This window comes from Diplotaxodon limnothrissa, linkage group LG18 (assembly GCF_057381915.1).
Source record: "Diplotaxodon limnothrissa isolate DT_005_m linkage group LG18, D_limnothrissa_male_GT1.1, whole genome shotgun sequence".
NCBI lineage: Eukaryota > Metazoa > Chordata > Actinopteri > Cichliformes > Cichlidae > Diplotaxodon > Diplotaxodon limnothrissa.
The window spans coordinates 15,783,293-15,804,625 of NC_140613.1; the positions used below are offsets into that span (position 1 = coordinate 15,783,293).

At 41.3% G+C, this 21,333-nt stretch overlaps 1 protein-coding gene across 13 annotated transcripts in view; it reads right to left on the reverse strand.

The window, feature by feature from the left end:
• Positions 1-660: 660 nt before the first annotated feature.
• obscnb (obscurin, cytoskeletal calmodulin and titin-interacting RhoGEF b) overlaps positions 661-21,333 on the reverse strand; it is a 62,383-nt gene continuing 41,710 nt past the window's right edge. For 8 of the 13 annotated variants that reach the window (XM_085378843.1, XM_085378842.1, XM_085378830.1 and 5 more), the window contains 32 exons: positions 19,964-20,230; positions 19,459-19,734; positions 19,077-19,349; positions 14,256-14,546; positions 14,004-14,033; positions 12,494-13,831; positions 12,058-12,339; positions 11,101-11,182; positions 10,866-10,987; positions 10,576-10,773; positions 10,454-10,486; positions 10,253-10,351; positions 9,928-10,146; positions 9,763-9,796; positions 9,597-9,649; positions 9,379-9,477; positions 7,727-7,866; positions 7,189-7,389; positions 7,019-7,095; positions 6,773-6,943; positions 6,533-6,692; positions 6,332-6,448; positions 6,032-6,196; positions 5,790-5,948; positions 5,523-5,700; positions 5,317-5,430; positions 5,061-5,228; positions 4,829-4,931; positions 4,579-4,708; positions 3,934-4,027; positions 3,756-3,798; positions 661-3,268 (listed from right to left, as the gene is read on the reverse strand). In XM_085378843.1, coding sequence (XP_085234969.1) covers positions 2,161-3,268; positions 3,756-3,798; positions 3,934-4,027; positions 4,579-4,708; positions 4,829-4,931; positions 5,061-5,228; positions 5,317-5,430; positions 5,523-5,700; positions 5,790-5,948; positions 6,032-6,196; positions 6,332-6,448; positions 6,533-6,692; positions 6,773-6,943; positions 7,019-7,095; positions 7,189-7,389; positions 7,727-7,866; positions 9,379-9,477; positions 9,597-9,649; positions 9,763-9,796; positions 9,928-10,146; positions 10,253-10,351; positions 10,454-10,486; positions 10,576-10,773; positions 10,866-10,987; positions 11,101-11,182; positions 12,058-12,339; positions 12,494-13,831; positions 14,004-14,033; positions 14,256-14,546; positions 19,077-19,349; positions 19,459-19,734; positions 19,964-20,230 — 6,824 coding nt within the window. In that variant the 3' untranslated portion in view covers positions 661-2,160. The remainder of the gene's footprint in view (positions 3,269-3,755; positions 3,799-3,933; positions 4,028-4,578; positions 4,709-4,828; positions 4,932-5,060; positions 5,229-5,316; positions 5,431-5,522; positions 5,701-5,789; positions 5,949-6,031; positions 6,197-6,331; positions 6,449-6,532; positions 6,693-6,772; positions 6,944-7,018; positions 7,096-7,188; positions 7,390-7,726; positions 7,867-9,378; positions 9,478-9,596; positions 9,650-9,762; positions 9,797-9,927; positions 10,147-10,252; positions 10,352-10,453; positions 10,487-10,575; positions 10,774-10,865; positions 10,988-11,100; positions 11,183-12,057; positions 12,340-12,493; positions 13,832-14,003; positions 14,034-14,255; positions 14,547-19,076; positions 19,350-19,458; positions 19,735-19,963; positions 20,231-21,333) is intronic. The other 5 variants (XM_085378841.1, XM_085378840.1, XM_085378839.1 and 2 more) reach the window with 3 other exon arrangements.

A 21,333-nucleotide genomic window follows, 5' to 3' on the forward strand; every position in this document is an offset into this window, starting at 1 on the left:
AGCCTATCAGGAACATGTGGTGACTCTTTACTTTTAGGGGATATACCTTTGAAACAGTAACATTATTCCAGAGTTAGTAAACGCTTTATTTTTTTATTATGTTATATAACTTGCCAGGTAATGTCCTGGTTCCTTACACTTTGTTTGCTGGAAAACTAAATACTGCTGTGCTCATGTAGAATTGAATCCCATCACAGAGTTAGAAACAGTACAACTACATTGTATTCTTTTATAACACATGTTTATTTAATGTTGTACATTTGTGAAAACTTTATATTGTGTAAGTTTCAGCTTTAGCTGTACAGTAAAATGACAGCAAATTTGTTGCTTTTTTTTTATTGCTTAGAATTGAGAAAACAGTAAATATTTTAAAAATGTCCATTTTAGATTGGATAGCCAATTATGCCTAAATCGTTATATTCCTGTATCTTGTAACATTCATTCCTTTGCTCAGAGTACTTTATGTTCCTGATGCTACTATTTAAATTCAAGTCTCACAAATGTTACATCATGCTGAACAAATACACGAAGGCCTCTTTAAAACCAAACTAGCTGTTATAGGAATGTGCTTGTTGTAAACATGTACTCAGCACTATGACTTTTATGTTGAAACATCAGTAAATGTTACCATACAACAATGCAGAGTTTGTGCTATATAAAGAAATTACTACAGAAGCTAATTATGTGGCATATTTGCAGTACTTTTATTCAATTGAACACGTTGTACTCAACCATGTTTTGTCCAAAACTACACATGTACAGTACAAGCAAGTACAATCAGTTTGTGATTTAAAATTATTACATAAAATCATCCTTTTAACAGACACCTTTTGATCAACACAAACACCACACATGTTTAATTAGGAAGTTACTCTAGTTACTTTTAAATTGCACTAAAAAGTTAGTAAATTTTGTCAGCTGAAGTACTTTGCATAAACATCTGCGCTCAATCAAATATAGGATGACAACTGGTTATTCTAGAGAAACACATCTGTCTTGGAGAAGCAAATACATGCAGTCACTCATCTACATATTTGTCACTTGCATAGGAATATCCCTGTAACAACCTGAGTTTACAGGCTGTTTCACCGCACTAGCAGACACAAATGCCAAAAAAGTTGAGTAAAAAATTCAGTTGATGGTAGGAACTTGGAAACAGGCATCTGTTCACCTACCAAATGATTTGCTCGCGCAAATGTCGTGTTTATAAACTGCTCACTAAGGAATCATTCACAACACCACAAAATAATGTAGTAGAGATTTGTGATTCTCCAATTTGATTAACTAACAGCTCCTGAAACACAACAGTCCCCAAGTTTACACTACTTTTATATTCAGTGTTGTTTACTTGAAACATGCATCTCATTACCTCCCAATATTTCCAGCTCCAGGAATCCAAAGTGCCATAGCATGACCTGAATGGTACCAAAGTAAAACCTGAAAAAATATAAATCCTATTCATGTATGTTGCAATGGACTAAGGATTACATCTGGATCAGTTAATACTGGGGAGTAAAGCTGATCATTCAGCGTAGGTACACTGTTAAACATCATTGTAATTTGTTATCTCTCAAAAATGCATTTTATACCCAATAAAGACCAATAAAAAATAGACACTAGATTTCTCTGCAGTCACAAATTAATTATAACAATCATGCAAGTAAATAACTGTAATATGGTATACCAGTGGATTAACCATCACAGAAACATAAAACTTGTTGGTAATCACCAGTACTGTTAATTTAGGGAGCTGTGACATAAACCTTACACTGGGGGTGGCAGTCTCATAAATTTGTCAATCACTGTATGTATAACCAAAAAACATTTATTTTATTTAAAGACTTCAACTCACCATTAGATATGAAGGTTTTAATCAGTAAATGTCAGACCTTTCTTAGCTTCTGCCCATCATGCATATTGTACATCACACAACATGTATATCCCTATAGTTTCCATCTCATCTGTAAGAGACAGTAGAGTCTAACAGTCTGTCAAGAAAATATCTAAGGATGACACTATTATCTGATTGGCAGGCTAAAAATGGAATGGTTTGTCAAATGCAGTAAATGTTGCTCAGGTTACGATCTGTATTTTCATGTTTAGTGAATGTCCCTATTTAAGACTAAGAGGGTTTGTGATGCCAAATTAAATGTTTGCTTTTCACTGGTTCTGATAAAGGTCATCTCTAATTTGAAGAGTGACAGGATTGCCAACTGATGTGTAACCATAGGTCTGAGTTGACACTTTGGTTTTAAAACTCTGCTGCCTGCCCTCAACTCTCTGCACCTCTGAGCAGTACGAAGGCTTCACTTCCAGCTTTGCATGGCTCACTTGAATAGGCACATTCCTCTCCGCCCTGGACCGAGCCTCCCTGGCCTGCGGTGGGACAGCAGATGAGAAAAGGCTGCTGGAGAGATTCTCCCTGAACCGACTAAAGAAGCCAGTCCTTTGCCGGGGCACCACATCAGGCCGGCCCACGTTGAGAAGCACCGGCTGTCCCACTGTAGAACCGCCAATCTCTCTCTGAAGCACAGAGATCTCACAAGGCTTTTCGTTAACGTGTTGCGTGTGGGAGGAGCCATAAGTCTCTCCTTCCTCTGGGACGTAATCCTCCAAGTCCTCAAGGGTTAAAACACGATCTCCTTGTTTTAGGAACACAGGCTCTTGCTTTCTTGCAGATGTATCCTCCTCGTCATCGGGTTCAAAAATTACAGTTTGTTCATCATCCAGGTCGTCGTGATCTTCTCCAGCTGTAGCGAGAACAGAAGAGAGCTCGTGCGGCTCCCCAGAAGCAGACCCAGATGCAGCATCAGTCACCTCTTCCTCCCATGAGAGCGGCTGGCTGCTGATGTCTCCCTGCAGGTGGGCCTGTGCTTGCTCCACAAGCTTGTTGTTGGAATTGTTAGCATTTGGGTTTTCCACTGGAGACCTTTTGGGTCTCGAGGGTGTGCCTGCACGATCAGACCCTGCTGGCGAAATACCTCTCCTCCTGGACAACCTGGGAGACTTATTGACCTTATACTCGATGACCTCTTCTACTTCAACCCACCTGGGCTTGCTCTCTGTTCCCCTGGCTTCCGCCCCCTGGGGATCAGTAACATAGAGAGTTGGGATAGTGGTCTTTCTTGGAGTGGGCATCCTCCTTGTCCTGGCTGTAGGAAGCTCGGGGGTGGAAGTCTCAGAGCGGTGGACACCAGCAAGAGTCAAGCCAGGTGATCTGTGTCTTCTCATTCGAGGATTCTTCACCACGGTGGTTATAGTCTCCTCACTGGAATAAGAAGTGCATTAGGCCTATGTAAATAAAACCCACCTTGCTTGGAGTCTTGGATTTAAAAATAATATGATAGTAATAAGCTGCAGTAATTAGGCTGACAGTTGAAGTAGACAGCACCCTGATGAGAACAGCCCACCCTTTCATTATCCTTGTGATAGATTCCTTTTGCATCGAGGCTATAAATACTACACAATGCATACATGGAGCCAGAGAGGAAAAACACACACACACACACACATACAGAAAAATGCCCCAAAATGCCCTATGATGGGCAATGTTATCTAATGATAAAAGCAATACCTACACAGATACATGAACCCCAAAACTGCAGTGGAACTTTATCTTAAAAGAACCCCCTTAAAGATTCCTAAAATATATATTATATAGAAATTATTTTATTAAAGTATACTGTAGTGTTAAGTTAAGAAAATCCAAGATTATTCAACATCCAACTATTCGATCTTACTTTGATCGTACTTACATGATGATGGTTTTCTTTGGTATTTTCGTCTCCTGCTCGGTAACTGTGGGAGGAACATGGACAAAGCATGATGGTTATTTTGCATTGCTAAAGCTGCACTCAAAGCATTTTCTGCTCAACAAAAACCACAAAACGTCCGAAAAGAGTAAGACTGTATGGATAAAGCCAGACTTGCTACCTTCAATGGTGATGGCCTGCTCACCAGAGCGAGCCACAGCGGAGGGGAAGACCAAGTCAGCAGCACACTTTGCACTGCCCAGACGGTTCGACAACTGAAATCCAACAGATATATTTTTAGAGTCATAAATGTAACTCACTGCTGCTAATTAATATCAACTATCTTGAAACTAATTTATAGGCACAAAGGCAAATGCATGACCTGCATTAAAATCTCCCCTCATTGACCCTTAAAAATAAAGGAAATGTTATTTTTGTAATTATCTGAGATATTTTCTTGTATTGAGACCTCTTACTGTAGAGCTCCAAATTCTGAACAAATAGATCTTAATAGTTTTAATGATCCTAATATATTTGGAGTACTTATGTCAATCATTTAACATTAAGTGTACAAAACTCGAGGTTCACGAGTCTCCCTGTCTCACATATTATAACTGCCCTCCCAGAGCCTCTTCATGCCAGACATTTCTTCCTCTTAAATGTATTTATTTTACTGTTACTTGCAACAGGGCTTTCAAATTGTTATATCTCTCTATGTAATGCTGTATGGTCTTAACCTTACTAAGTGATTGCCCAGAGATTATGTACACTCTGAAATGTCACAAAACGAATACAGATAAATGGAAATGAATTAGTCTAGACCAACCTCGCACTCATAGTGTCCAAGGTCTCTCTCTGTCAGGTTTTTGATTACCAGAACCAGAACGCCACTCCGGAGCTCACTGTAGGTCTGATATTTCTGCTGGTCAGTCAGCAGCCTGCCATCCTTGAACCACCTTGAACAGGGACACATGCAGAGAGGAGACAAGATTAGAGGACGGGGTTGATATTCAAAAAAAATTGCAAAACTGAATCAAAATGAAGGAAAGAAGAAAACATAAGGAAGGTATCCATACCTCACTTTGGGCTTGGGGGCGCTTTGTATTACACAGGTGAACTGAGCGTCCTCACCGGCAACAAAGATGGCATTCCTTATTTTATTTACAAAACGAGGAGGTACTAAAAGAAACACATGACAGTGTTTTATGTTTTAGACTATTCATCATTGTTCACAAGAAAAGTGTAATGAAGCAGTAGAAAAGAATACTCTTAGGATCATCCTATATATAGGTATGATGTGCCACTTACCCTGAACTGTGATCTTTCCCAGAGTACTGGCATTGCCAGCTGGACTTGTGGCAAAGCACATGTACTGACCAGAATCATCTGCAGTCATATTGTCCAGGATTAGTGTGCAGGAACCATCAGGGTCCTCGATGATGATGTGATGTGGATCTGCCCCCACTGCGCGTCCATCTGCATCCAACAAGTAAACAAAACCACTCATGAAACAGTCTTTGAATGTCACTCCACATGGCTAATAACCATAGAGGAAATGCCTCACCCTTGTACCAGGTAACCGCAGGTTTGGGTACTCCAGTAACTTTGCAAGCCAGCTTAACAGTCTGGCCCAGCTCTGCTGTGCAGTTTGCCAGAATTTCATCAAAATCAGGGGAACCTAGAAAATAGTTTGGTATAAAAAGCTGTGCTAGAAATTCCAAGCAATAGAGAGGTAAAGAAAAAAGTAAAACTGCATGGAGTCCCACTCACTCCATGCAGGCATGCTGTATCGCTGCTGCAGTTCTCTGAGGTCTCTCAGCCACGAGTTCTTGATGGTAACAGTTCGGGCTTGTAAGGTGTACTTCCTCACAGAATCCTCGCGCTCATGCCAAATCTCAAAGGCACGGTCATCACCCTCCACTGTCTCATTCACATCAATGTTATTCAGCTGAAACAAGATAAAGAAACCAACAAACATCATTTAGGCCGCTGACCATGAAAGAAAAGATGAAACTAGATTATGTTAAAAACACTTACCTTCATCATGTTCTTGAAAATATATGCTTGTGTATCAGTGTTGCTGTCTCTCTTGGGCTTGCAGATAATGCAGTAGTTCTTAAAGAGGAAGACGTGACGGTGGTGACCTCTAGAGGACGTTCTAATTCCAGGAGCACCCTCCCACACTTGGAAAGGCCCCTGGTGGGAGAGAGTAAGCATATGCAGACAGTCAAATGCTTATGTGTAATCAAGACCCTGCACAGTCGGCAGCTACGTGGTACCTGTCTAATTGGTTCTCCAAGAACTTCGAGGGTGGCAGGATAGTTCTCAATCATGGAGACATGATGGGTATTCTCAGAACGCTGAGGGAGTGCAGACACCATTGCAAAAGCTTCTTCCAGCAGGCAGCAGTTCTGACCATTTCTTGCTTTGTTTCGAATGAGCTCCTGAAGATGTTGCAGCAGAAATTTCAACAAAACTGAAGTTACACTGATCGTGTACATAATTTAAAGGCTCTAAAAGCAAATGACTGAAAAGTAAATAACTGACTCTAAGATGATTGTATGCATGCACTCTATTACCTTCAGGAAGGCCTTGTACTTCTGAATCCTCTCCAGTGGCTGTTGGAGATAGGCATTTATGCTTCTTACTGGTGGATCTGCAGGGTCTGAATTAGCCTGTGCTGTGTCAGTATATTCCTGTTTTTTGGAGTTTAAAAAAAAAGATTTTAACAGTTGGCACATTTGTAATTCATAGTATAGCAATAACAATTCTGCTGTTACCTTAAAGAAGCTGTGCACAGTCTTGTCACTGATGGCAGATTCAGCCTGACTATGACCTACAAGATACTGAAGGTACTTCTCAAAGCCCTCCTTGTTCTTCAGGAAACACATGGCTATGTCATCATCAGTGTCGCAGTCATTCAACTTCGGAAGGAATGCCCTAAAAAGAAAATCATAAGAATGATGCATACTGATTATACTAAAAAATGGCTGAAAATAACATTTAAGAGGTGAGCTCACTTGTTATGGAAGGATTTGATATCATCAATGTTTCTGAAAATAGCCTCTTTCTGGCTGGTGACGTCAGGCGGTGCATCAGAACTGTCTGCATGCTTCAGGTGATGGGAGGTGAAGAATTCCACCTCCTTGACAAACTCTGATTCTCCGTTTATCAGTTCCTGGATCAGTTGGCTAGAAGCACGAATTAATAGTTTGTTATGGTTCTTTGGTTGGTTTGCTTTGTCACGACAAACATGCTTCACTTACAATAATTTTCTCTTGTATTCTCCTTCAGACACCTCTTCCACACTTGTTTCTGGAAGATCGCCAGCATCAGCAGACAGCTGTAATAGAAATTTTAATTTTTTTTAAAAAAAATATTACCCAATGCGTGCAACATGCAGTGGCAAGCTGGAAGCAATTGTCTTGAGACATACTTTGAGTTTTTTGTCCAGGTAGGCCGGTGAGACCCAGCCTTGGCGGGATGGTGTCGTTTTGGTGGGTTTGGTCCGAACTAACCACTTGAGCGGGTGAGCCGAGTCCAAAACCTCAACATACTGTCCCTCTTTTAGAGAGATGGAATCTTTGCTCGCCACGATGGGGTTGTAATCAGCTGTTGCTACATAGATATCAAACATCTATAAAAAAATATATATATATGTGTGTGTATTAATAACAGGATTGCAGGGGGACTGGAAGCTATCCCAGCTGTCAGAGGGTGAGAGACAGAATACCAATCTGCCCCAAGGCTAACACACAGAGACATAACCATTCACACCTGTCTATGTATAAAAAAAAAAACTTAATTGAATTTCCCTTTATTTCTTCAAATAAACTGCACCATTAAAACTTTCATTTCCTTGTTTTATATAGTATCCTGCCATGGTGTGTCAGAATTTAATCAATGAAATTCTGATATAAAGGCCAAAAATTTATGAACATTATGAACTTAATGGAAATTTTTTTGTATCTCACCTCTCCCCTGGCGTCTCCTTCATCAGACTCAGAGGAGGAGTCAGCAATGAGGGAGGGAGGACGGGAGCGACCGTGATGAGGTGATGGAGAAGGTGTCTTGGTCTCATCATCACTGTCACCACCTGGTACGCGTAATGAAGCTGGAGCAGTAAGGAGGAAGTCAAAAGAGGACGGGTCAGTCGCACGGAAATGTCCAATTAGTATAATCTGTCCTTTAAACCTATGCAGTAGGTATTAGTACCCACACTCACTCAGGTCCATCAGCTTAAATATATATTTAAAACCATAACTGTGTGCTAGCGTGTACCAGTGTTGTATTTACCTGGTCAATTTGAATTTTTCTGTATACTGAAGTAACGACATAGTTTTTACGATGCAAAAACAGAGGGGAGAAATCCACAGTGGTTAATCATTCTAATGCTCTAACATGTATTACTGTATTAGTATCATGACAACAGGCAGCTTCACTTCTATCTCAGCTCTCCACATACATGTCTGCTTGGTGAGCATGTATTCCACTTATACAGAAGCTTCATAGGTTATTGCAAAAACTATTTTAGTAACAAGAGAAAGGATGAGGAAACTCATTGAGGATGAGTAAGGAGATATAGAGGGCACTAACAGAAATAAAAGGGGATGGCTTAGCTGTTATTAAGCTGACACTGAAATAGAGTTGTTGTATGTATAACTAAATATTTCTTGTATGTAAAAGGAAATGTAAGGAAAACTGTTTTATAAAGTCATTATTAATAGATAGAAAATATTTCAGTGGAAAACTGCAGAGTATCTGTGATGCTGATGCACTTGGGATACATACTGGCAGATTTGGGCCAAGATTTCATCCACTGGAGCACTTCATGATTCTGTAAACTGTCTGAATAACAAATTAATCATTTAATGAGTATTTATTTAGTGGGAGTGATAAACTAATGGGTGTAAAGGTGGTTAGGAAATGATGTCTGTATGAAGGAATGGGAGATTTTATGTCATAAATGCATAAATAAGCTAAAGCGTGCACTAGATAAGCACTAACATGGCACTAAGAAACATTCCTCGGTCAGGTTTGGTGTTCAGAAACAAAGGAAAGTGATAGCCAGTTCAGTATTTAAGCATTAAAGCATTCGGATTAAACATTTCTTAAACAGCCAGAATGAATTCAAAGAATTCAACCAAACCTGACAAGAAAATAACAGAGCAATGCAACAGAAGCACTGTATGCAACATAATCTATGATCCATACTTCAGTCTTCAGCATTAGTAACTACCAAATGCAGTCACTGCAGAGGGAATATGGATAGTTAACCTGCACATTTTTAGTACAACTACAGACACAAGGTAATTTAAGAGATTGAAGGTGTTGTGATCGTTCAAGTCATATAATTTAATGTTTGTTCTCCTGAGAATGTATGTTCTCTTGAGGTGAAACCTTTTGGGTTTTTTCTTTTTAATCTAAACTGTTTATGAGACTTGTTGAGAAGGAGCTAAAGTCCAATGCTAGCATAATCATTCATTTATCTTGGTTTAAACCAGACTTGAAGCCGGAATAGACCAGTTCTGAAATGCCTTATGGACATAAAGGTTTGTATTTTATAAAGTACGATGAACTCATTAGTCTCTGAATATTTAATGCAGAGCTATAATGGTCCACTTACCTTGGGTGATCTTGGCTGATACCATTTCAGTGATCTGAGAGGTGAGTTTCATGAGGAATTCCTCTGAACCTACTTCACCTAGGAAAGGCATTTTGCCCTCTTAAGGGTTGGCAAAAAGTAAAGAACACCATAAATATCTTAACATTTATTTTTATTCATTTATATATCTTATCAAAAATAAACATTACTGGGCCTGATGATTAGCTAGTACGTCTTACCTTTTCCTTTGCTAGTATCTTCCTGTGGAGGACTAACTGTAATCCCAAGAACCCTGAGCGGATTTCAGTATTAAAATTTGTCATGTATTTACATTTATATTAAATGTACTTACTACAGACATCTTTTTATGTGCAAGGCAATCAAAAGGTTTCAAAAATAACTTACTCTGAAGCCACTGTCTCTTTCTTGGGCTGAGGAGCTAGAGAGGAGGGAGAAAAAAAGAAGAAGGGTGGTTTGAAAAGTGCTCTGCTAAGTGTTTCTGATATAAGAAGACACTCATTTAACCTGTCATTTCAAAATAAAGTGTCTTGATGACGTTATTCTCCTTACTCTCATCCACCTCCAAGTGAGCAGTGCAGATGGACTGTCCAGCTTTATTTGTTGCAATGCAGGTGTAGGCACCAGTGTACTCTGTGCCCACGTCCATCAAGATGAGACTGTGGTGGCGCCCAGAGCTTGCTATTTTGTATCCTTTAGTGTCAGGCTTGATCCACAGGACATCCTCCAAAGATTCCTCCTTTAGCCAGTTGACCATGGGAGTAGGAGATCCTAAGAGAGAAGAAGGGTGATTATGGAGACTTTGTAATAATGATGCGTGGCAGATAGAGCCCAAAATCTAGACTTTCTTCTTATCTAGAAAAGTGTAGTAACGCACCTTCTACTTTCACAGACAGAGTGATGCTTGTTCCTTGTTTCACCTTCCTATTGCTGAACCTTTCAATAAAGCGGGGTGGCACCAGGGGCTCTTTAGGGTCTGTGAAAATAAAGTGTATAATGTGACATTTTGAATATATGGACATGTCTACTGAAAGTACATATACTTGTGCTGTGGTTTGTAGGATAAATGTTAAATTACCCTTTTTCTCTTGTGGTAAAATCTCCCCAGGACCTGTTGCAAAAAGTGTTGCAAATGTATAAAGTGTATCTCATCGTTTCATTTGAGATTTGTATTTTGTATTCAGGCACGTGTATACATACTCAATACTATCATCCGGGCAGAGGAGTAAGCAGAACCAGCTGCATTGCTGATGTAGACGGAGTACTCCCCCATATCCTCTTTTTTCACCTCCGTGATCTCCACGCCATGAACGTCTCTCTCTGCTAACAAATGAATTCTTTCTGAAGGTCGTAGAGGGTGGCCATCTTTGAACCAGTATATTCTGGGTTTCGGGAAACCTGGAAAACAACAAAAATTTGACAAACATTATTCTTAAATCATATGCAATGTTTTTAGAACACTGGGATGGATTAACAAATCTTTACTTTACCCTTTACTTTAAGCTGCATCTTTGCAATAGGTGAACCTGGACAGACGTGAACATCATGAAGCTCCTCCACAACCTGCGGTAGCTGATCATCTTCAGCTACAGACTCAAAGGTCTCAGTTTCCCTGTTGGAGGAGAGTAAAGCACAGCAGCTTCAGTATATCTATAACTGTATGTGAAGGCCTCAATATAAAGGTTTAGTTCATATAAATAAATAAATAAACATAAATAAATTTACCTGGACATGTATCCTTTGGCACTGACGTAAGAAGACGTCTCAGTGGCATCAGCAGCAGTGTCATAATCTGAGCTGCAAGACACTGATGGAGGAATTTTATTATAGTTTTATACAATGCTTAAGGTGTAAAGGGACTCTGCTTTTCTAAGATGTTGATTTATGGTTCGGAAATTAGCTTCATGCTTCAGTTAAATGCTACATCTGTATAGCTGTAGGTTTTGTGGGTTTGTTTTTGTTGTTTTTTTACCCCTGCCTAATATAAAGGCAGGGTGAGAAACCTGCCTTTATATTAGGGGAGGCTCAAGGTCCATCTCACATATTCTGCATGCTAGTTTTGCTCTGACTTTGTCTGAAGTTCTCTTCTGTTTTAAAAAAACAAGCTATACAGAAGTTTGCATACATTTACGGGCATGAATATTGTAGTAATTTTGCCCTTTTAATAATAACAATAATAATGGATTGCATTTATATAGCCTTTTCGAGACCCTCAAAGCGCTTTACAATTCCACTCTCACATTCACACACTGGTGGAGGCAAGCTACAGCTGTAGCAGACTGACAGAAGCAAGGCTGCCATATCGCGCCATCGGCCCCTCTGGCCATCATCAGTAGGGCAGTAGGTCTGTGTCTTGTCCAAAACAGATAGAGCTGGAGATAGAGCTGGGGATCAAACCTTCTGGTTACAAGATAAGCTTCCCAACCCTCTGAACCACAGTCGCCACATTTCATGCTTTCTTTGAACTGTTCTTTTTCCAGGGTGGAATGATGTACAGCATACATCTCAATGACTTCAAAAAACAAGAATTTGGTGTCCAAAATAAATTCAAATTTGTGCACCAAATTCTCATTTTTTAAGTCATTAAAGATGTACAGATGCTGTACAGTTTGCCTAGTCAATTATCCCAGGACAGGTATTTAAAAAGCAAACGTGTGTTTCTTGTATCATCTGTTCACTTACTGTCAACCCTGAGTTCAGCTTTAGTAGATGCAATGCCACTGCTGTTTTCAGCTGTGCAGCGATAGACCCCCATATCAGTAGGCAACACAGTGGTGATGATAAGTTGGTGGCAGCCCTCCTGGTCTTCATTGATCATGTAATGGTCGTTCTCCTCCAGCAGCTTGCCATCCTTATACCAGCGAACAGTGGGAGGTGGCTTGCCAATCACAACACAGTCAAAGCTGACTGGATAACCGTCTGGAACATCCTGACTTTGTAGCTCGGTTAAGAAGACCGGTGCAGCTGGCAACAAGAGCAAACGGAAAGCAAATATAAAAATCCCACCCCTTACATAGAAATTGTTCTTGGTGTATTGAACTTGGTGCATTACTAACCAGACAAAATGTGTGTAAGAATAAAGAAAGTTATAATTAACAGAGAGCAAGCTGCTTCTTACCTGGAGCTCCAGTCATGAAAGCAGGAGGCTGTCTATCTTGTGTGGGCGTCTGTGTACCATCTTGTATGTAGCTCATCTTTTTAATTCGCAGCTCCACTTTGTGAGGTCCTGCAGGTAAGATTGTGGTCTCCACAGGAACCCCATGGACTGTAAACATCTCCTGAAATCTCATAGAGGCAACTTCAGCTTCTGTCCGTGAATCAAAACGAATGTAGATATAATTGTCATCTTCACGGTAAGATTGTGGGTCTGGGGCTCGCAAGTCTCCTTCATCTGCACTGACAAATGGTTCTTCCTCAACATCTGGTGGGAGACGCGTGCGCAACAGGCGCCGGAGGCGTCTGCTTGCCTGTCTCAGCGACTCATCCATCTCACTTCCGGAGGAGCTCTCAGGCTCACTGTCAGCACTGTAACCTACAGTAAGCGGCCGTCGGCCCGATGATTCTCTTACCGTTCCCACAGTCACCTTACCACTGTGAGAAGCTACCCCAAACTTGTTAGTGGCTTCACATGTGTAAACTCCAGTGTCCTTGGTGGTGATTGCAGTAATGACCAGTGAGCAGGTGCCATCATTATAGATATCAATATGATGATGCTTGCCATCCGTCAGTGGTTCTCCATCTTTCAGCCAGCGGACCTTATCAGGTTTACCTTCTGTCACACATTCCAGATGTATGGTGCCATTAGGTTCTTTAGTCTGGTCTTTGAAGACTTCTTTAAAAACAGGACGCATGTCCTTGCGGGCCTTGTAGCCCTTGAAGGCAGCTTGAATCTTAACAGCAGCTTCTCTGAGCTCAGGGTCATCCTCTTTACCGATCTCCATGATGCTAGTTTCCTCTGTAGACACGTGTTTTTCTTGGGTTTGCTGAACTACAGTTGTTTTCACTTCTGTCTGCTGCAAAGTTTTCTGCTCTGACATTTGGAAATGTGCGAAGAACCTCTCAGTAGCTAGAGTATCTGCTTCCTTTGTCACTGTCTCAGTAGTCTTGCTGCTCTTTTTGAGGTAGGAAACAAGCGTCGAACGCCCAGAAACAGACTCGTCCTCAGAGCTGGTGCACAGGCTGGCTTCTGTCTGCTTCTTTGACACAATGGCCTGCTCCTTCTCTGTTGATTTGACTTCCACTTTCTCAGATTGTGGAAGCTGATTCTGGTCTAATTTGCTCTGACCCCTTTTGCCATCCTCCTCTGGTTGTTCAGAGATGGAGTCCAGAGTTGGCTCCCGACTCATGCGTCGTTTCTTGGCTGATGCTTCCCAAAGTTCATGGAGATCACCTTCTTCAGCAGCCTCAGGAGGAAGACTGGGCTGTCCCAGTGCCTCAGTTACTTCCTGTTTTGCATCTACACATATGACCACAATGGAGTTACAGTTATGGTCCATACAGCACCACACCCTCTTTAATTGGTGCTTAATCCTTACGTTTAACATTTATGTGCAGGGCTACATTAGGGCTACAGCAGAGCTTGTGGAGAAATACAAAAAGTACCACATATACAGCGTACAGTGACCTACCTGGAGTAATCGGTGGCAGAGGAGGTGCTTCTGTGTTTCAAGAAGAGAAGAAAAACAAATGATATTAAAGTTTATAAAATATCAAAATTCCTTGGTTTCTAGCATTACATCTTTGGCTAGAATGTTGCAGTTGCATAAAGCTTGATCTCATATCACCATGTGACATAAAACATGAACTGCAATTGCAATTATAAACACAACATCACAGAAAAAAGCAGCTACTTGTGTTAAGTGAAGCGTACATTCACTCACCAAGCTGAACAGTCTGAGGCAGCTCAACAGGCTCCCCTATCCCTGCTCTGTTGATGGCTGCCACTCTAAACCTGTAGGCACTGCCTGGACTGAGATTTTCAACCACAAATTCGGTGTTACGCACAGGCTCAGAATGACATGGAAGCCAGAGGGCACTGTCTACCATTCGGATCTCCACTCTGTAGCCCAGAATGGGACTTCCTCCATCATGCAAAGGTGTGAACCAAGAGAGGGTAACAGACTTTTTTGTCTTACTGAGGACCTCCGGATCCTCTGGAGGATCAGGCACAGCTATGGGGAAGGGAAAAAGAAAAACCGCCATTGGATATATTTATGAACACTAATTAAAAACCAAATACTCTACAGTGTTAATCTGTTATGAAAGTTATATGGAAGGTGTTCCAAATGCTCCAGAACTTTCCATGTTTTTGTTAGATAGCTTATCTTTTCTAAAGAATGTCTTAGGCCGCTGTAAATTTGCACAGGTTTGCTGCTTCTTCAAAGAGAAAGCTCTGTACTGTTTGGCTTCCAAAAAGCAGAAGTTAAGTAAGGACCTGATATTCTTAGAGATCACAGCACCATCTGGGATAAATATTTACTAAGCATAAATTACAATTAAGAGGAATCTATTACTCAGAAATTTGGTTACATATTTCCAGCAGCCTTTTTCAAAAAGATTGAATCAGAGGGCATTCCCACATAAAGTGGGAACAAAGATTCTTACATTTAATGCAAATGTTGAAAGTATTAGCGTTAACACAGCCTTGTTGGAGCAATGCATTGCCTATTTATCCATTTATATTGCTTTAGTTTGTGTTGGAACTTAAGACCACACTTCTGACCATTGTTTCTTGTTTACATAATATTTGAAATCTGTTCTCCATACTAGTGGCATGTAGTATGTTATGAAATGACACGTTGTACCTACTAGCAAACATGTTGTTGAAGACGGACACCAGGCCACTAGACTGTACAAATTTCAAAGTGAAATCTTCAGTGGTGGATAAAGGCAAGGCAAGGCAAGGCAAGTTTATTTGTATAGCACAATTCAACAACAAGGTGATTCAAAGTGCTTTACAGAGACATTAGAAACAAGAACAAAAAAAAGCATGATTTAAAATTGATTAAAACAAGCAAATAAACTAACTAACTAATTAACAAACAAACAAACAAACAAACAACAGTATATAAGATCAAAACAGATAAAATCAGAACAGTAGATAAAATCAGTAGTTAAAATGTAAGTTTTGAAATTTAAGCTTAAAGTGTGGATTTGGTGCTTTATTCAAATGCAGCTGAGAACAGGTGAGTCTTCAACCTGGATTTAAATAAACTGAGTGTTTCAGCTGATCTGAGGCTTTCTGGGAGTTTGTTCCAGATATAAGGAGCATAAAAGCTGAATGCAGCTTCTCCATGTCTGATTCTGACTCTGGGAACTGATAAAAGACCGGATCCAGATGACCTGAGGGATCTGGATGGTTCATACTGGGTCAGGAGGTCATTGATGTATTTTGGTCCTAAACCATTCAGAGCTTTATAGGCCAGCATCAGAACTTTAAAGTCTATCCTCTGACGGACAGGCAGCCAGTGTAAGGACCTCAGAGCTGGACTGATGTGGTCCACTTTTTTGGTCTTAGTGAGGACTCGAGCAGCAGAGTTCTGAATGAGCTGTAGTTGTCTGACTGATTTTTTAGGTAGACCTGTAAAGATGCTGTTACAGTAATCAAGCCTACTAAAGATGAATGCATGGACTAGTTTTTCCAGGTCCTGTTGAGACATCAGATCTTTTATCCTTGATATATTCTTGAGGTGATAGTAAGCTGACTTTGTTATTGTCTTAATGTGTTTTTCTAAGTTTAGGTCTGCATCCATCACTACACCCAAATTTCTCGCCTGGTTTGTGGTTTTTAGATGTATAGATTTAAGTTCTCTGGTGACCTGTAATCGTTTTTCTTTGGCGCCAAAGACTATTACCTCAGTTTTGTTTTTGTTTAGCTGGAGAAAATTGTGGCACAACCAGTCATTGATTTCCTCAATGCATTTACCAAGAGCCTGTACAGGGCCTCGGTCTCCTGGTGACATTGTGATATATATTTGTGTGTCATCTGCATAGCTGTGATAGTTTATTTTGTTGTTGTTTATAATCTGTGCCAGTGGGAGCATGTAGATGTTAAACAGAAGGGGTCCCAAGATGGAACCTTGGGGAACTCCACATGTGATACTTGTCTGCTCGGATGTGAAGTTACCTATTGATACAAAGTATTTCCTGTTTTCTACGTATGTTTTGAACCAGTTTAGTACAGTTCCTGAAAGACCTGTCCAGTTCTCCAGTCGTTTGAGTAATATGTTGTGGTCAACTGTATCAAATGCTGGACTGAGATCCAGTAAAACTAGGACCGACATTTTTCCACTGTCTGTATTCAGACATATGTCATTAAACACTTTGGTCAGAGCGGTTTCAGTGCTGTGGTTCTGTCTAAAACCTGACTGGAAGACATCGTAGCAATTATTCTGTTTTAAGAAGTAACTGAGCTGTTGAGAAACTGCTTTTTCAATGATCTTACTTAAAAACGGGAGATTTGAGATCGGCCTGTAGTTGTTCATTTGTGTCTTGTCAAGATTGTCCTTTTTCAGTATAGGTTTGATTACAGCAGTTTTTAGTGATTCTGGAAACACATGGGGGACAAAAAGGGATTGGGACGGGGGGTAGATCTGAGCCCAGCATTGACCCGCTCCATCATCTCCTCAGTGAATTTCAGGTGTGGGGAGGAGGGAGAAAGGGAGGGGGAGGAGGGTGATGGCCTGTCAGGGGTTTGGGGGACTGGGGAAGGTCGTGGTCCCTTGTCCTGGTCGTTGGTGTTGTTGAGAGAGTTGGAGGCAAATAGGGACCCCTCTTCTTGCCTTAGATGTCTCTCCTTTCTGAGGCTCTTCCTCAGATGCCATGGATGTCTCTCCTTTCTGAGGCTCTTCCCGGGTGGGGGCAAATGGAGCTCCTCCTCAAGGTTTCTGCTGGGCTTTGTCTGTTCTTGGAGTGCTGTTTGTTCCTCTTTATGAGATAACTCCTCGTTTATCTCAGCCTTGGCACCAAGCACGGATGGATGACGTATGGAATAAAACAAATTGGAGGTGAACAGTTTCACCCCTGACTTGTTAAAATTAAATCCATTTGCTTTGAACAGATGCCTGCGTTCCCAAAAAATATTAAAGTTGTCGATAAAATGCACTGAGTGGTCAGCACATGCTGATATAAGCCATTTATTCAGTGTAAACAACCTGCTGAATCTCTCGTCTCCTCCTCTGACCGGCGGTACAGGTCCACTGATGAATACAGCTGCATTCAGAGAGTTTACGGTATTTAATAATCCAGTAAAGTCCCGTTTCAGAACCTCCGACTGTTGTTTGGACACATCGTTTGACCCTGTATGCAGAACAATGTTTGTCACAGTTGGATATTCATCTGCAATTTGAAGAATTCTCTCCTTCAGGTTGTTGACCATATCGTTAGGAAAGCAGAGGACTTTAGTGTTCTTACCGCACATCCTTTGTACATCCTTTACGGCAGAGTCACCCACAATCAGAGTTTCAGGCCTAGCCTTTAGCTTTCCCTGTGGCCTTTCACTTTTCAACAGATTTTCAGACCTTATTTCGCTGCTTTTAGATGGATGGTTGTCCGATATAGATCCAGGGTCCTTTGATAGTGGAGCAAATCTGTTCTGCAGTTTCACATTCAGTTGTTTTGGAGGTTTGTTGTTAACCTTCCTATTCACGGTTGTCCAGTCCTGTTTCCTCCCGTATACAGGGGTAGAAGAGCTTCTCTGTCTCGTAGGAAGTGAAGGCCAGTCGGTTTCAGAGATTTCAGCTCGCTGTGCCCTGCCTGTGATACGTCCTCCCCCTTCCAGGAGACATGATTTATGTCTTGGTTTTGCACCAAGACAGTCTAAGGGGGGATTATCACTTGAGGATTTATAATAATGCACAGAGTCTACTTTCTTGGTCATGTTATCTGTGCTCCTTAGCTGTGTACTAGCTTGCTCATCGCCATTGTTTTGAATCAAAGGCAAGGTTGTTTCATTTCCACACAGTCCATTTACCTCCACGTTTACTTCTAAGCGATGAATTTTTGTCTCCAGTACTGCAATCTTCTGCAGGAGGCTGTGGTAGTCATCTGTGGAGAGGGAAGGCATCTTGTTGCTAGTTAGCCTAGCGGTTAGCACCTTTCCAGGCTATTGAGGCTGCTCGGTGCTCAGACGCTGTAATCAGTCTTCAGCTGTGTCTAGGCCACAGACACACGGAGCGCTGAGGACAAGGTAACCATAAAATGTTGCTGTTTCTGTTAAGAACACTCTAGTCCTAATGATCTACAAGTGTCCAGAAGTTATCGCAGGTAAGCTCACACGGAAAAAAGGGAAAAAATCAGCATAAAAATCAATAAAAATCAATATAAGAAGCAAAGCATTCAAGAGCAAAGAGATGAAGCGTCCACACTCACAAAGGGGAGGAGCAAGACCTCCCCTTTGTGAGTGTGGATAAAGAAGAGAGCTTCAAACTACTACTGAACTGCCTAGCTAATATAAAACTTCACAGTTGGAGGTATTAAGAAGAAGCTTTGATGGTATGCCATATCTGCTCAATACTTCTTCAAAAGATTTTTATTACCTTAGCTTCCTACTATACCCTGAATTGTCCAAAATTTTAATTCTGGTTCTGCGCTCCCTGGTTGAAACTCAGAATTACAAAAAATTGGAGTAAACTCTATATACAGGTTTAAAGGGATATTTGTTAATCTTTTCATAGACATAGACATAGACATTAAACACTTACTGATGATGGTGAGCTTGGCCAGAGAGATAGCATCTCTGGCAGCAAATGTAATTTCCTGCTGGGGCAAAAGAGGCGCCTGTCTCAGGACAAGGCGGTAAGACCGACCATCGGCCCTCATAGCCCAGAGGTCACTGGGCTTCAGCTCAACTCCATTAGCATACCAGACCACTTCTGTCGTAGGGACCACCTCCGTGAGCTCAACACAGAACTCGACTTTCTCCCCCACTGCAGCCACTCTGTCCTCCAAACCCTTCACAATGGCCAACTGCCAACCTTACATGGGAAAAATCCACAAAAAAGTCGTAATTCACAGCTGACTAAAGTCAAGATCATAATATTACTACAGCTTCACTGTTGTACAGTCTTCATTTTGATGACTTACCTTTAACAGTGAGCTGGGCAGATGTGGACGCTGCGCCAGCTCTGAAAGTCACCGTGCAACTGTCTTTGACGCGCAGCTCTTTCAGCAGGAGCAGATGGCGACGACCGCTCTCGAATGATACAACCTCAGCATTCGGGGATTCTTTCAGTGGTTTGCCATCAAGGAGCCACTGGCAGTTTTTGCTCTCAGGACGAGACAGGGCACACTCAAAGAGCGCTTCGCCTCCATCAAAAGTGTCCACATTCTCCAGGCCCTGAACAATGGTAATGGGTTTGGCTGTAGAAAGCAAGAAACCATGGTAACTTAATTATAATAGATTATAAAAGGACTGCAGTTCTCAAAGACAAAAGTAAAATAGTTAAGCCTTTGTCAACCAAGAGCAAAAATGCTGTGATGATGAGTAAAAGGCCTGTTTTGGTTTTTTTTTTCCAAAGACGTTTTTCTGGGAAGAAGCAGAGAAGATCCCCTAAAGCCTGGTGCTTTTTCCATGTGGAGGGAAGCTCACCTTCCACATGAAGTGAAGCGACCACGCAGGTCCCCTCTGCCTCACAGGAGTATGTGCCCCTGTCCTCAGCAGACACATGGCTAATGTACAAGCGAGCCACATTCCAGTCCTGCTCCACTACCACCCTTCGGCCATCAGGCTGCAAAGGCTGCCCATCTTTCTTCCACTGAGCCTTCACTGGTCTTGAGTACTGGCAGATGAACTCAGCCGGCTGGTTTTCAACCACCCGAAGGTCCTCCATCTCGCTCACCACTTCAACTGTGGGATCTGAGGTTGGGGTCAGGGGATCATAGGATCAAATCCTGGCCATGAGATGTAAGGATAAAAGCGGGCCATGCCGACTGACATAAGAGCTTTATAACCCCCAAAAGCATGTCTGAGTGTAAATATGTGAGTGATACTATTTTGAAATTACTGATTGTAAGGTACCAATACTCTATGTATATTTTTATGTATTTTCAAATCGTCCAATGCATTAACCTACATAAGCTCTCAGGGGGTCAAAAAGTCCAACAGTCAAAGTTCACAACCAAGGGTCAAGACTTACTGGCAGCTCATAGAGAAGAAGGGAGTGATAGTAGATAGAAATGCCAAACTCAAAGTGTATCTACAAGAGTTAGAGATTTTAATGCTGGAAGGTTAGAAGAAGGGTTTGGTAGGATGGGACAGAGGAGATGAATAGAGCATGACTATTTGAGAGCAGCCGGCCTGTATGGATGGGTGGAGCAGCACTTTCTTTCAAGCATTTCAATATTCTGGTTCACCATCTGTGAACTTTAACATGGCGGAAGCCAGATCTAGATTATGTTTGTTTTTTTTACTGAATCCAAACATCAAATAAGACAGGCTTCTTATTTATATTACTGAGGGATACTTACAGTTAGGGCTGCAGGTTAACATTGTAATAATCACGATCATGCTTAAAAAAAGCTTAAAATGAATGAAGAAATCCCAGATTGATGATGCTTGTTTTCAGCATTCTTGTATTAATTGGTCTTCCCTTCCCTGTTGTTGAAGGCATGGTTAAAAGGAGCTGCTTACAACTTTAATAGCTGTTTGGCTACAACATTTGCAGTCAGAATATGGATAATAGTATACTGTATAGATACGAGTGTAATTAAAGCTTGAATCTGGGCATATAACCTTAAATTGAGCATGAAAAAACCGGCAAGATGTTAAAGCAGGAAAATCAAACACAAAAAGTCACAGGATGTGGACCAGAAACACCACCCACCAGCCAAAAGGTCAGCTAGCCTGATAGCTAGACTGACTAAACCACAAGGGACTCACAATGAAGACTAAACTAATAAGAAGCACTCCGAGAGTCCAAACCTGGGCAGTATTTACTTTTCAAGAGAGTAGTACTGTAT